General features: G+C 38.1%; 1 protein-coding gene across 3 annotated transcripts in view; it reads left to right on the top strand.

Annotated features, from left to right (window-relative positions):
• Positions 1-14,869, top strand: part of KIF6 (kinesin family member 6) — a 454,418-nt gene that overhangs the window by 211,727 nt on the left and 227,822 nt on the right. For all 3 annotated transcript variants that reach the window (XM_013062608.2, XM_013062612.2, XM_013062603.2), the window contains one exon: positions 13,309-13,414. In XM_013062608.2, the coding sequence (XP_012918062.1) occupies positions 13,309-13,414 (106 nt within the window). The remainder of the gene's footprint in view (positions 1-13,308; positions 13,415-14,869) is intronic.

The following is a 14,869-nucleotide window of genomic DNA, read 5'->3' as shown; positions in this document are numbered from 1 at the left end:
TAGAGTTCAGAATGACAATTCTCAAGGTTCTAGCCGGGCTCGAAAAAGGCATGGAAGATATTAGAGAAACCCTCTCGAGAGATATAAAAGCCCTTTCTGGAGAAATAAAAGAACTAAAATCTAACCAAGGTGAAATCAAAAAAAGCTATTAATGAGGTGCAATCAAAAATGGAGGCTCTCACTGCTAGGATAAATGAGGCAGAAGAAAGAATTAGTGATATAGAAGACCAAATGACAGAGAATAAAGAAGCTGAGCAAAAGAGGGACAAACAGCTACTGGACCACGAGGGGAGAAGTCGAGAGATAAGTGACACCATAAGACGAAACAACATTAGAATAATTGGGATTCCAGAAGAAGAAGAAAGTGAGAGGGGAGCAGAAGGTATACTGGAGAGAATTATTGGGGAGAATTTCCCCAATATGGCAAAGGGAACGAGCATCAAAATTCAGGAGGTTCAGAGAATGCCCCTCAAAATCAATAAGAATAGGCCCACACCCCCCGTCACCTAATAGTAAAATTTACAAGTCTCAATGACAAAGAGAAAATCCTGAAAGCAGCCCGGGAAAAGAAGTCTGTAACATACAATGGTAAAAATATTAGATTGGCAGCTGACTTATCCACAGAGACCTGGCAGGCCAGAAAGAGCTGGCATGATATTTTCAGAGCACTAAATGAGAAAAACATGCAGCCCAGAATACTATATCCAGCTAGGCTATCATTGAAAATAGAAGGAGAGATTAAAAGCTTTCAGGACAAACAACAACTGAAAGAATTTGCAAACACCAAACCAGCTCTACAGGAAATATTGAGAGGGGTCCTCTAAGCAAAGAGAGAGCCTACAAGTGGTAGATCAGAAAGGAACAGAGACCATATACAGTAACAGTCACCTTACAGGCAATACAATGGCACTAAATTCATATCTCTCAATAGTTACCCTGAATGTGAATGGGCTAAATGCCCCTGTCAAAAGACACAGGGTATCAGAATGGATACAAAAACAAACCCCATCTATATGTTGCCTCCAAGAAACACATTTTAAGCCCGAAGACACCTCCAGATTTAAAATGAGGGGGTGGAAAAGAATTTACCATGCTAATGGACATCAGAAGAAAGCAGGAGTGGCAATCCTTATATCAGATCAATTAGATTTTAAGCCAAAGACTATAATAAGAGATGAGGAAGGACACTATATCATACTCAAAGGGTCTGTCCAACAAGAAGATTTAACAATTTTAAATATCTATGGCCCCAATGTGGGAGCAGCCAACTATATAAACCAATTAATAACAAAATCAAAGAAACACATCAACAATAATACAATAATAGTAGGGGACTTTAACACTCCCCTCACTGAAATGGACAGGTCATCCAAGCAAAAGATCAGCAAGGAAATAAAGGCCTTAAATGACACACTGGACCAGATGGACATCACAGATATATTCAGAATATTTCATCCCAAAGCAACAGAATACACATTCTTCTCTAGTGCACATGGAACATTCTCCAGAATAGATCACATCCTCGGTCCTAAATCAGGACTCAACCGGTATCAAAAGATTGGAATCATTCCCTGCATATTTTCAGACCACAATGCTCTAAAGCTAGAACTCAACCACAAAAGGAAGTTTGGAAAGAACCCAAATACATGGAGACTAAACAGCATCCTTCTAAAGAATGAATGGGTCAACCGGGAAATTAAAGAAGAATTGAAAAAAATCATGGAAACAAATGATAATGAAAATACAACGGTTCAAAATCTGCGGGACACAACAAAGACAGTCCTGAGAGGAAAATATATAGCGGTACAAGCCTTTCTCAAGAAACAAGAAAGGTCTCAGGTACACAACCTAACCCTACACCTAAAGGAGCTGGAGAAAGAACAAGAAAGAAACCCTAAGCCCAGCAGGAGAAGAGAAATCATAAAGATCAGAGCAGAAATCAATGAAATAGAAACCAAAAAAACAATAGAACAAATCAACGAAAGTAGGAGCTGGTTCTTTGAAAGAATTAATAAAATTGATAAACCCCTGGCCCGACTTATCAAAAAGAAAAGAGAAAGGACCCAAATAAATAAAATCATGAATGAAAGAGGAGAGATCACAACTAACACCAAAGAAATACAAACTATTATAAGAACATACTATGAGCAACTCTACGGCAATAAATTTGACAATCTGGAAGAAATGGATGCATTCCTAGAAACATATAAAACTACCACAACTGAACCAGGAAGAAATAGAAAGCCTGAACAGACCCATAACCAGTAAGGAGATTGAAACAGTCATTAAAAATCTCCAAACAAACAAAAGCCCAGGGCCAGACGGCTTCCCAGGGGAATTCTACCAAACATTTAAAGAAGAACTAATTCCTATTCTCCTGAAACTGTTCCAAAAAATAGAAATGGAAGGAAAACTTCCAAACTCATTTTATGAGGCCAGCATCACCTTGATCCCAAAACCAGACAAGGATCCCACCAAAAAAGAGAGCTATAGACCGATATCCTTGATGAACACAGATGCGAAAATACTCAACAAAATACTAGCCAATAGGATTCAACAGTACATTAAAAAGATTATTCACCACGACCAAGTGGGATTTATTCCAGGGCTGCAAGGTTGGTTCAACATCCGCAAATCAGTCAATGTGATACAACACATCAATAAAAGAAAGAACAAGAACCATATGATACTCTCAATAGATGCTGAAAAAGCATTTGACAAAGTACAGCATCCCTTCCTGATCAAAACTCTTCAAAGTGTAGGGATAGAGGGCACATACCTCAATATCATCAAAGCCATCTATGAAAAACCCACCGCAAATATCATTCTCAATGGAGAAAAACTGAAAGCTTTTCCGCTAAGGTCAGGAACACGGCAGGGATGTCCATTATCACCACTGCTATTCAACATCGTACTAGAGGTCCTAGCGTCAGCAATCAGACAACAAAAGGAAATTAAAGGCATCCAAATCGGCAAAGAAGAAGTCAAATTATCACTCTTCGCAGATGATATGATACTATATGTGGAAAACCCAAAAGACTCCACTCCAAAACTGCTAGAACTTATACAGGAATTCAGTAAAGTGTCAGGATATAAAATCAATGCACAGAAATCAGTTGCATTTCTCTACACCAACAGCAAGACAGAAGAAAAGAGATATTAAGGAGTCAATCCCATTTACAATTGCATCCAAAACCATAAGATACCTAGGAATAAACCTAACCAAAGAGACACAGAATCTATACTCAGAAAACTATAAAGTACTCATGAAAGAAATTGAGGAAGACACAAAGAAATGGAAAAATGTTCCATGCTCCTGGATTGGAAGAATAAATATTGTGAAAATGTCTATGCTACCTAAAGCAATCTACACATTTAATGCAATTCCTATCAAAGTACCATCCATCTTTTTCAAAGAAATGGAACAAATAATTCTAAAATTTATATGGAACCAGAAAAGACCTCGAATATCCAAAGGGATATTGAAAAAGAAAGCCAACGTTGGTGGCATCACAATTCCGGACTTCAAGCTCTATTACAAAGCTGTCATCATCAAGACAGCATGGTACTGGCATAAAAACAGACACATAGATCAATGGAACAGAATAGAGAGCCCAGAAATAGACCCTCAACTCTATGGTCAACTAATCTTCGACAAAGCAGGAAAGAATGTCCAATGGAAAAAAGACAGCCTTTTCAATAAATGGTGCTGGGAAAATTGGACAGCCACATGCAGAAAAATGAAATTGGACCATTTCCTTACACCACACACAAAAATAGACTCAAAATGGATGAAGGACCTCAATGTACGAAAGGAATCCATCAAAATCCTTGAGGAGAACACGGGCAGCAACCTCTTCGACCTCTGCCGCAGCAACATCTTCCTAGGAACAACGCAAAAGGCAAGGGAAGCAAGGGCAAAAATGAACTACTGGGATTTCATCAAGATCAAAAGCTTTTGCACAGCAAAGGAAACAGTTAACAAAATCAAAAGACAACTGACAGAATGGGAGAAGATATTTGCAAACGACATATCAGATAAAGGACTAGTGTCCAGAATCTATAAAGAACTTAGCAAACTCAACACCCAAAGAACAAATAATCCAATCAAGAAATGGGCGGAGGACATGAACAGACATTTCTGCAAAGAAGACATCCAGATGGCGAACAGACACATGAAAAAGTGCTCCATATCACTCGGCATCAGGGAAATACAAATCAAAACCACAATGAGATATCACCTCACACCAGTCAGAATGGCTAAAATCAACAAGTCAGGAAATGACAGATGCTGGCGAGGATGCGGAGAAAGGGGAACCCTCCTACACTGTTGGTGGGAATGCAAGCTGGTGCAGCCACTCTGGAAAACAGCATGGAGGTTCCTCAAAATGTTGAAAATAGAACTGCCCTATGACCCAGCAATTGCACTATTGGGTATTTACCCTAAAGATACAAATGTAGTGATCCAAAGGGACACATGCACCCGAATGTTTATAGCAGCAATGTCCACAATAGCCAAACTATGGAAAGAACCTAGATGTCCATCAACAGATGAATGGATCAAGAAGATGTGGTATATATACACAATGGAATACTATGCAGCCATCAAAAGAAATGAAATCTTGCCATTTGCAACAACATGGATGGAACTAGAGCGTATCATGCTTAGCGAAATAAGTCAAGCAGAGAAAGACAACTATCATATGATCTCCCTGATATGAGGAAGTGGTGATGCAACATGGAGGCTTAAGTGGGTAGAAGAAGAATAAATGAAACAAGATGGGATTGGGAGGGAGACAAACCATAAGTGACTCTTAATCTCACAAAACAAACTGAGGGTTGCCGGGGGGAGGGGGTTTGGGAGAAGGGGGTGGGATTATGGACATTGGGGAGGGTATGTGATTTGGTGTGTGCTGTGAAGTGTGTAAACCTGGTGATTCACAGACCTGTACCCCTGGGGATAAAAATATATGTTTATAAAAAATAAAAAATTTAAAAAAAAAAAGAATAAGACAAAAGGAAAAAAAATTATTTCAAAGTAGTTTTTGAAAATTCCATAAACTGAAGTGCATGACCACAAATGCATTTTCCTATAAATAGGCTATACCTTCACCATTAAAGAGGCAAACCAGTCTGGTTTTTGATATGGGTTTTTCACAGTTGTCATTTCAAAACACAGAAAGAATCAAGCAGTTGTGCGACTCTGCATTTGAGGTGGCAGATAACTGTGCTTTTATGGAGGTAAAGGAAATATTCCTTACTAAGACAAATCTTGAAGATAAACTTTGCATAGGAATTTCCTCTGCAACACAGAAACTATGACTTTTCTGGCCCCCTACTGTTATTAAAAAGAGCTCCTTCCAACAAAGTGGCTGACATTGAACTCAATTCCTTGTGCATGAAAGTCCATGTCTCTCACTTACTGATTAGAGCTGGGGGAGTGTATAACGTTTCTAATACTTGTCACAGGCCGGGGAATTCTAAAAGGAAAAAATCTTGAAGCAACCACCTTTAAGCCAATTGGGAATGCTGCTTTCAGCAGAATCTAACAAAAAACAAACATGAAACTAATGACCCTGAAAAATATTTGTATAGTTTCCTTTGGCCCTGGTCCTATTGGCTCACTTTCAGCCTTTAGTTTTTCGTGTCCTGTGGATTATAGTTAATCATAAATTGTGAATTTATTGTTCTTATCTGAACTCTCCTTTTGTAAATTACATGCCATCCCAACACTATGTTTTAGAGGGTGACACCCCATAAAAGAGGCGTGTCATGTTAGGAAGGTCAAAATAAGGCCTTCCTTTGCCCCCCATAATTAGGTCTCAAGAATCCCCACTGTTGTGTCTTGTTAAAAATTCTTGTCTTGGAGATGCCAGACACAAAGTTGACCTTGTTGTTTGCATCTTTACATCTTAAAAAAAAAATTTTTTTTAAAGTCTATGGGCAGTTTTGAATAGAAAATAAAAATTCAGTATAACAGAGATTATGGCAAGTGCGAGGCATTTTTCTGAGTTGATTGAGAGGCTTTGTGAAATATGTGGAAAGAGGAGGGGTTTCCGATGCAAAAGACCAGTTTTTAAATCCCTGTGTTTCAGTTTTCTAAGTTTGTAATAATATGCACATTACTTAACTTCTGAGCTTTCCTGTCCTCATCTCTGAAAGAGGGAAAATAATTTATAGGTTTATGGTCCAGCTGAATAACAAAATGCATATGAGGGTGCCTGATGTGTAATGGATGTTCAATAAAAGTAATAATAAAATCATTGGAAAAAGGCAGTTTTAAAGAGAAACAGACTATGAAATTCTCTTTAATTCTTTTTCCACTTAAACAAGAAAAAAAAAAAGAAAATGTGAAGTAACTAGCACAGTGGCCAGGACATAGTTGGCCATCAAGGGATGTTAGTTACTCTTTTATTCAAAATTTCAAGTTATATATTTGCTTGGTTTCCAGGGCTGACAAGATATTCTTGACTTGGCATTCAACAGTAGATTGCCTCCTTGTAGTGCTTCTTAAATACTAATGTGCACAGAGATGACCCAGGAATGTTGTTGAAGTAGAGATTCAGTGGATCTTGGTAGGGCCTGAGTTCTGGTTCCGTGGGTCCAGGGTGGGACCAGTGACTCTATTTTTCTAAGAGGCTCCAAGGTGATGCCTTGAGGTTGGCTTAGTGCTCACACTTTGAATCTCATGGCATCAATGGGCCAGACAATAAATATGCTGCCTTTGCTTCTTACAATATCTTATTTCATGGAGCTGAGAGAGCTTAGAGATGATATTATTTTGCACATTTTACAGATGAGCAATTTGTGACCACAGAGGTTGATGAATAAGTTAATAGTTGAGATCCTTCATCCTTATAGTTCAGCAACATTTGTTATCTACCATGATCAATTTTTTTAATTGTTTAACTGTTCTCTCATCCTTCTTATTTAGTTGTTTTGTTCCTAGAAGTTAAGAGTAATCAAGTTTCTTCTTCTATCTTTATTACTATTTTCCATCTCCTTTTGAGATCTTTGCTCATGTTTGTATGGAACCATAGTTTGTCAGCCTCCGCGTTGCATAACCCAGTCAAGAGACAGCCCATCCTTGATAGAGCCCTCTGTAGTGGCAAAATGATTGGTAAAAGTCAGGCAGATTTTGATGCTTTTTGGCATAGTTAATAGCAGTTGGGTTTTTATATCAGAACTCCTTTCTAGTTTTTTGGAATAAGCTGCCTACCCCTCCCCTAGAACCAACGAGAAGACAGATAATCTAAGAGCCGTCAGTTCAGGGATGCTAGGCATTTCCATTGTTCTAACCACAAAACAGCCCTGACCCACCAATGGGGATCTATTTTATCTACTTCAGTCTTTTCAGGTCAATATCAGAGAACAAGTTTCCATTGCTGTGGACTCCCTGGCCTCATTTTTGTAAATTCCATGGAATAAATACTCTGCTCTGGGATACTTCTATTATGTTTGTACCCCCTTTATGAAGGCACACCCCCCTTCCTCTCCCCAGGATACACTCCCCATGGTTAACCAGCCAGGGTCTCCATGAGCCAAGTTAGATATGCTCTTAATAATGCCGCATTCCTCTTTTCTCCCAGCTTTCCCACATCCAGCACCATAGACTTATGGTTTCTAACTCATTTTTAGAAGCTAATGCTGATGGGAACAGGCTCATAAACTTTTTTTTAAACAAAGATTAATTCAGAATAACGAGAATGTCATAATCACACTCAAGGTATAAATAATGACTTTAATTTAATAAACAGTTAAATGTAACATAATCATAAGAATATTTTAGAAGAGCCAGTTTAGTTTGGATCACTGGTCTTTCTTCACAGGGAGATAATAAATGTTCTTGAGCCAGAAACAACTGGGTATAAGTCTCGGGACTGCCTTCCTTCCTTCCTTCCCTCTTTATTTCTTATCTTCTGTCTTTTGGGTATGTTATAGGGTACTTGCAGAATCCCTGTAAAGGATTCATTGTTTACCTGTTATAATATAGCACAAATATTTTTAATGTTAATACATACACATTTTTACCATTATTTTTTAAAGATTTAGTTGAGAGAGAGAGAGAGCAAGAGGGGAGGGGAGATCCAGAAAGAGAGGGAGAGAAGGAGAATCTCAAGCAGACTCTTGCCTTTGGCAAGATATTCGACTTCTTTATACCTTAGTTCCTTCACCTACAGTAAGAGGATAAAATAGTACTTATCTCATCTAGTTGTGAAGATTAAGGAAACTATGTATTTAAATGGTACAGAATAGTATCTAGCATTTAGTACTTGCTCAAGTTAAATTAACCACTGTTAATGATAATTAACTTGCTCTTTTATTCACATTCTTTAACTTAAACTTCCACCAAAATGTGGCTGCAAACAAAACTTCATTTTTCAGCAAGAAATATTAGGAGCAGAAAGAGAAGACTAACGTAATCTCAATATGGTCAATTCTTATTACATGTTTAAGTATCAAATATTTAATATGGTAGAGTTGCTAGACTAGGCTCCAAGCTATCAGAGACATCTCTCTAGTAGTCAAGGTGGTGGAGATAAACATAGTCACCAGACATCCACCAGTCACCTACCGTCAACCAGGTTTTGTGTTCAGACACAGGTAGATTATCTGTGATCTTTCCTGTCCATATGGACTAGAACTGAATGGCATACATTTATTTTTACTTCTCCCCTAGGATTCTTTGCTCTTTCTTCTTCTGTCCTAGTGAAAGTAGAGAGAAAATAAAGTGTTTTTTGTTTTGTTTTGTTTACTTGGGCTTTTCCTAAAGAACAGACTTTATTGTTCTATTTGACCTCCTTAGAGAGCCTGTTCTGCAAACAGTTCTTCACTATCCAGCAGGGTTCTGGCATTTGGGAGACCCCTCAGTGGGAGCAGTGACTAGGTATGAACTTGGGAACTATTTTTGGGAGATAGGAAAATGTACGGAATTTGGGGTCAATCGTTCACTCTTAACTACTAGAGAAGTACATCAGAAACATTTGAATTAGGCATTTTTCTGTATTTTAATTGTTAGATCAAGTCCTTGGTTGATAAGAAAATAAATTCTACAATAAATCAAATGTATGAAGGAAAGACCAGGCATTTTTCTTATCTAAAGAGGCTCATAGTCTCAAGCACTGAGAAAAAAATGCACATCAAAAGGCCTGATTTTCATGCTTAGTTTTGTACCAGATTTAGTTTTGTACTAGAAAGGGTAAGGCAACCTGGTTCTTTCATTTAGACAGGAGTTCCTGGTCCTCCTTGTAATCTTATACTAGTACTGTTCAGGACAAGAATCTTAATGGAATAGCCAAAGCCCAGTGGGGCTAGTGATCTGTGTGTAGTTACTCAGCTTATCAGCAGGCTTGTATGTTATAATGCTTTCTTAAGAACTAGGATTCTACTTCAGCCCTCCCTCATAGGAAATTTCCTAAAATATATGCTTTCTGATCAAACTATACTTTAGACGAAATAATATTCTAAAGAAAAAGCAAGAAGGAAAAATTGATTAACCATAGCTCCTAGAATAGTTTCTGTTGAAAATATTATGGACACTGAAAACCACAAAATGTTTTTACTTCAAAAAATGGGTATATCCTAGTACTAATAGGGATTTTAAGAGTTCCAGAACTTCTGGGAAAAATATTCAGAGAAAATACAAGTAGATAAACATTACTATTTTTTTGAAGCCTCATTAAATGGCAATTGTAGATTCAGTCCTCCTCAGAGGTTACCGAGGAAAGTAGCAACTGTGAATATGTCTCCTCTGTGTTAATCATGAAAGGATCAGTATGCCTATGCTATGGAATATTATATGGCTATTAAAATGGAATACATAAAAATGAAATACACTAGTGCATTAGAAATGAAATAAAATGACTGGAAGATCTGTGATAAATTGTTTAGAAAAATAATGGCAAGAGTACTATTCAGAATGTGATCTCTCAATTTTGTAAAGACAAACACAAAACGTATAAACATAAGGACTTAGGTGCCTGCTTGGGTCAGAGCTAGAGGAATGTATTTCAGTTGTTGGCAGTGGATCTCCCAAGCTATTGCAAGTGAATAGAGGAGATGCGAATGGTGGCATGGCGTAGGGGGGAGGGGAACAGAGAGGTATGTTTACTTTTTAATTTATTCATGTCTGTGTTGTTTGGAATTGTTCTCTTAAACATTTTTATAATATTTCATATGAATATATTTTTATATTATACTATTATAATATTTTATATGAAAAGCCATATAAAACCTTTGTACCAGAAATGAATCTGTGTGCTCTATTCTTCAAAGAAACATGGTATCATGCAGCCAATAGTGCAAATGACAAGTATTCCTCCACCTAAGAAACGCCTTACAAATTACACTATAAATTGTCTCACACTTGTAAATATCAGCTGTACATGTTACAGATTATAAGAAGAGAAAAAAATTAAGTCCAAAGCTGCTATAGATGGAAATCATTACATCTAGTTTGAGAGGGTGATAGTAACAGCAGAAGGGAAATGTGTACAGGTAAAAAAGATGCTAGAAGTGTGCAAATAATTTCATAATTATGTGAGAAAGATGGGGTGCCTGGGTGACTCAGTTGGTTAAGCGTCTGCCTTCAGCTGAGGTCATGATCCCAGAGTCCTGGGATGGAGCCTGCATTGAGCTTCCTGTTCAGCGGGGTCTGCTTCTCCCTCTCCCTTTGTCTGCCACTCCCCTCCACTCATACTCTGGCTCTCATCTCTCTCTCAAATAAATAATAAAATCTTTAAGAAAGATAGTAATGTGAGAAAGATATGCTGCTGCTCTATTAGGATACTTAGCATCTTAGATACTGATCACCATCCCTATGCCCTCCTCTTCAAGAATTTTGTCTCAACATAGAGGTGAATAATTTCCATGGAAATAAGTCCATTAACTAAGACTTATTAACTAAGAACACATTTGTACTGAGAACATAATGCATGGACTGCTTTAGATACAGGGTGGGAGAGGGGAGCGCAAAGATGAAGAAGAGCTAAGCATTGCCTCCTGGTGCTTGCAATCTAGTGGGGGACCTAAGGTGGTGCACTAGCTCTGAAGTGCCATGGGGACTGTAGGAGGCACACAGATGGGTAAACTAAACTAGGACTTCAGAATAGAGGGGATGGATGCTTCCTCCAAGGGGAGGTGTTCTGTTTTTTGTTTTTTTTTGTTTTAGAATGGAAAAAACATGAACATTATTGTAAGTCAGCATGGAGAGGTGACAATGGGGTAAGAGAAAGGAGGTGATGAATAGGAGGTAACCCAGACAGAAGCCTGAAGAGAGAGGCCAAGGGGAGAGAAAAGCCATGAGTAGGAGGAAGGATATTACACAAAGCATGTGAAAGAAAGAAAAGGGTCTGTGTGGTGAGACAGAGATGCTCCAGGAGGTGAAGGAGGAGGAAACTGGAAGAGTCCATTTATAACAGGTTTGACTTTGTCCATTTAGTGGAAGTTACAATATTGCCAGAACAAGAGTCATGGTAGGCTTGGGGGCTATGAAAAGACTTGAAACAGCCACTGTGAAGAATATAAGTCAACCAGGGGATAGTACTTTTGTATTCTTTGGGTTAATACGGAGTAAGGCAATCGCTGGATTATAGGGTAGTTCTATTTTTAACATATTGAGGAACCTCCATCCTCTTTTCCAGAATAGTTGCCTGGTTTACATTCCCATCAGCACTGCATGAGGATTCCACTTTTTCCACATTCTTACCAACTTTTGTGTTGCTAACTTTAACCATTCTGACAGGTGTGCAGTGATATCTCATTGCAGTTTTGATTTGTATTTCCCTGATGATAAGTGATGTTGAACATCTTTTCATGAGTCTATTGGCCATCTGGATGTTGTCTTTGGAAAAAATGTCTGCTCATGTCTTCTGTCCATTTATAAATTGGATAATTCATTTTTTGGGTGTTGAGATTTATAAATTCTTTACATATTTTGGATACTAATTCTTTATCAGAAATGTCATTTGCAAATATCTTCTCCCATTCTGTAGTTTGCCTTTTAGTTTTGTCAATTGTTTCCTTCACTGTACAGAAGCTTTTCATTTTTATATAGTCCCAATAGTTTGTTTTTGCTTTTGTTTCCCTTGCCTCAGGAGACATTCCTGGAAAGAAGTTGTTATGGCCAGTGTCAAAGAGGTTGCTGCCTAGAAGTCTCCCCTAGGATTTTTATGGTCTCAGGTCTCACAATTTGGTCTTTAATTTATTTTTAATTTTGCTGCCAAAGAGGTCGCTGCCTAGAGGTCTCTTCTAGGGTTGTTATGGTCTCAGGTCTCACAATTTGGTCTTTAATTCATTTTGAATTTATTTTTGTGCGTGGTGTAAGAAAGTGATCCAGTTTCATTCTTTTGCACTGTTGCTGTCTACCCTGTTTATAGCAGCACTACCTACAGTACAATGGAAACAGCCCAAGTGTCTATCAATTGATGAATGGATAAAGAATATCTGAAATATATATATAATATCTGAAATATATATATAATATATATATGCATATATGCAATGGAATATTTTTCAGCCCAAAAAAGAATGAAATTTTGCCATTCTCAATGACATGGATGGAGCTAGAGTATAATGCTAAGTGAAATAAGTTAGTCAAAGAAAGACAAATATCGTATGATTTCAATCATATGTGGAATTTAAGAAAGAAAACAAATAAGCAAAGGGGAAAAAATAGAGGCAAACCAAGAAACAGACTCTCAACTGTAAGAGAACAAACTGATGGTTACCAGAAGAGAAGTGGGTGGGGGATGGGTGAAACCGGTGATGGGGATTAAGGAGGGCACTTGTGATGAGCACTGGGGGATGTATGGAAGTGTTGAATCACTGTATTGTCTGCCTGAAACTAATAATACAGAATATGTTAACTAACTGGAATATCAACCAGGGAGCATTAGCAGGGTTGTGGAACATCACTGAGGTCCCACCTGAGGTGGAGTGGCATGAATCTTTAATGAAACTAATAAAAAGAAACATTTTGCATTACTTTCTTTGGCATTGTGGCAGCTGGGCATAGAGGCATGGAAATTCAGCTTCACCAGAATGCGTATTTTGTAGAAATCAAGGGATTCTTCAGTTGAAAGCTGGGTATGAAAATTTTTCGAAAGTAGTCAAATAATTGCATCATTTCAGATTTCACTTTGTCAATATGTTTCTTTCCCCTTAATTTTTAGTTAAATCAGTTAACTGTATTTCTATTAAAAAGTAGGAAAATATCCAGTACTTTGAATGTTAACTAACCAAGTAATGCCATTAGAATTTCTAAAGTTTCTAGCTCATAGTTGCTTCTCATACATTATGTATTTTTAGGCTGGAAAAACTAATAACATCCTTTTTGGAAGACCAGGATCCAGAGAGCAGACTCGATGTTGGCACTGATATGCGTAAAATTCATCACTGTTTCCATCATTTAAAGGTAAAGTTCAGCATTTCCTCTAGTAGAAGCCATTGTGTGCCATGTTGAAACTGCAATAAAGTTTGCATAGTTGACCAACTCTTTTTTTTTTTAATATATTTTTTTATTTTTTATAAACATATATTTTTATCCCCAGGGGTACAGGTCTGTGAATCACCAGGTTTACACACTTCACAGCACTCACCAAAGCACATACCATCCCCAATGTCCATAATACCACCCCCTTCTCCCAAACCCCCTCCCCCCAGCAACCCTCAGTTTGTTTTGTGAGATTAAGAGTCACTTATGGTTTGTCTCCCTCCCAATCCCATCTTCTTTCATTTATTCTTCTCGTACCCACTTAAGCCCTCATGTTGCAACATCACTTCCTCATATCAGGGAGATCATATGATAGTTGTCTTTCTCCACCTGACTTATTTCGCTAAGCATGATACGCTCTAGTTCCATCCATGTTGTCGCAAATGGCAAGATTTCATTTCTTTTGATGGCTGCATAGTATTCCATTGTGTAGATATACCACATCTTCTTGATCCATTCATCTGTTGATGGACATCTAGGTTCTGTCCAAAGTTTGGCTATTGTGGACATTGCTGCTATAAACATTCGAGTACACGTGCCCCTTTGGATCACTACGTTTGTATCTTTAGGGTAAATACCCAATAGTGCAATTGCTGGGTCATAGGGCAGTTCTATTTTCAACATTTTGAGGAACCTCCATGCTGTTTTCCAGAGAGGTTGCACCAGCTTGCATTCCCACCAACAGTGTAGGAGGGTTCCCCTTTCTCCGCATCCTCGCCAGCATCTGTCATTTCCTGACTTGTTGATTTTAGCCATTCTGACTGGTGTGAGGTGATATCGCATTGTGGTTTTGATTTGTATTTCCCTGATGCCGAGTGATATGGAGCACTTTTTCATGTGTCTGTTGGCCATCTGGATGTCTTCTTTGCAGAAATGTCTGTTCATGTCCTCTGCCCATTTCTCGATTGGATTATTTGTTCTTTGGGTGTTGAGTTTGCTAAGTTCTTTATAGATTCTGGACACTAGTCCTTTATCTGATATGTCGTTTGCAAATATCTTCTCCCATTCTGTCAGTTGTCTTTTGATTTTGTTAACTGTTTCCTTTGCTGTGCAAAAGCTTTTGATCTTGATGAAATCCCAATAGTTCATTTTTGCCCTTGCTTCCCTTGCCTTTTGCGATGTTCCTAGGAAGATGTTGCTGTGGCTGAGGTCGAAGAGGTTGCTGCCTGTGTTCTCCTCAAGGATTTTGATGGATTCCTTTCGCACATTGAGGTCCTTCATCCATTTTGAGTCTATTTTTGTGTGTGGTGTAAGGAAATGGTCCAATTTCATTTTTCTGTATGTGGCTGTCCAATTTTCCCAGCACCATTTATTGAAGAGGCTGTCTTTTTTCCATTGGACATTCTTTCCTGCTTTGTCGAAGATTAGTTGACCATA

The sequence above is a fragment of the Mustela putorius genome, unplaced genomic scaffold (genome assembly GCF_011764305.1).
Source record: "Mustela putorius furo isolate JIRA1106 unplaced genomic scaffold, ASM1176430v1.1 tig00003983_pilon_pilon_pilon, whole genome shotgun sequence".
NCBI classification, from domain to species: domain Eukaryota; kingdom Metazoa; phylum Chordata; class Mammalia; order Carnivora; family Mustelidae; genus Mustela; species Mustela putorius.
This window is presented reverse-complemented; position numbering and strand designations above follow the sequence as displayed.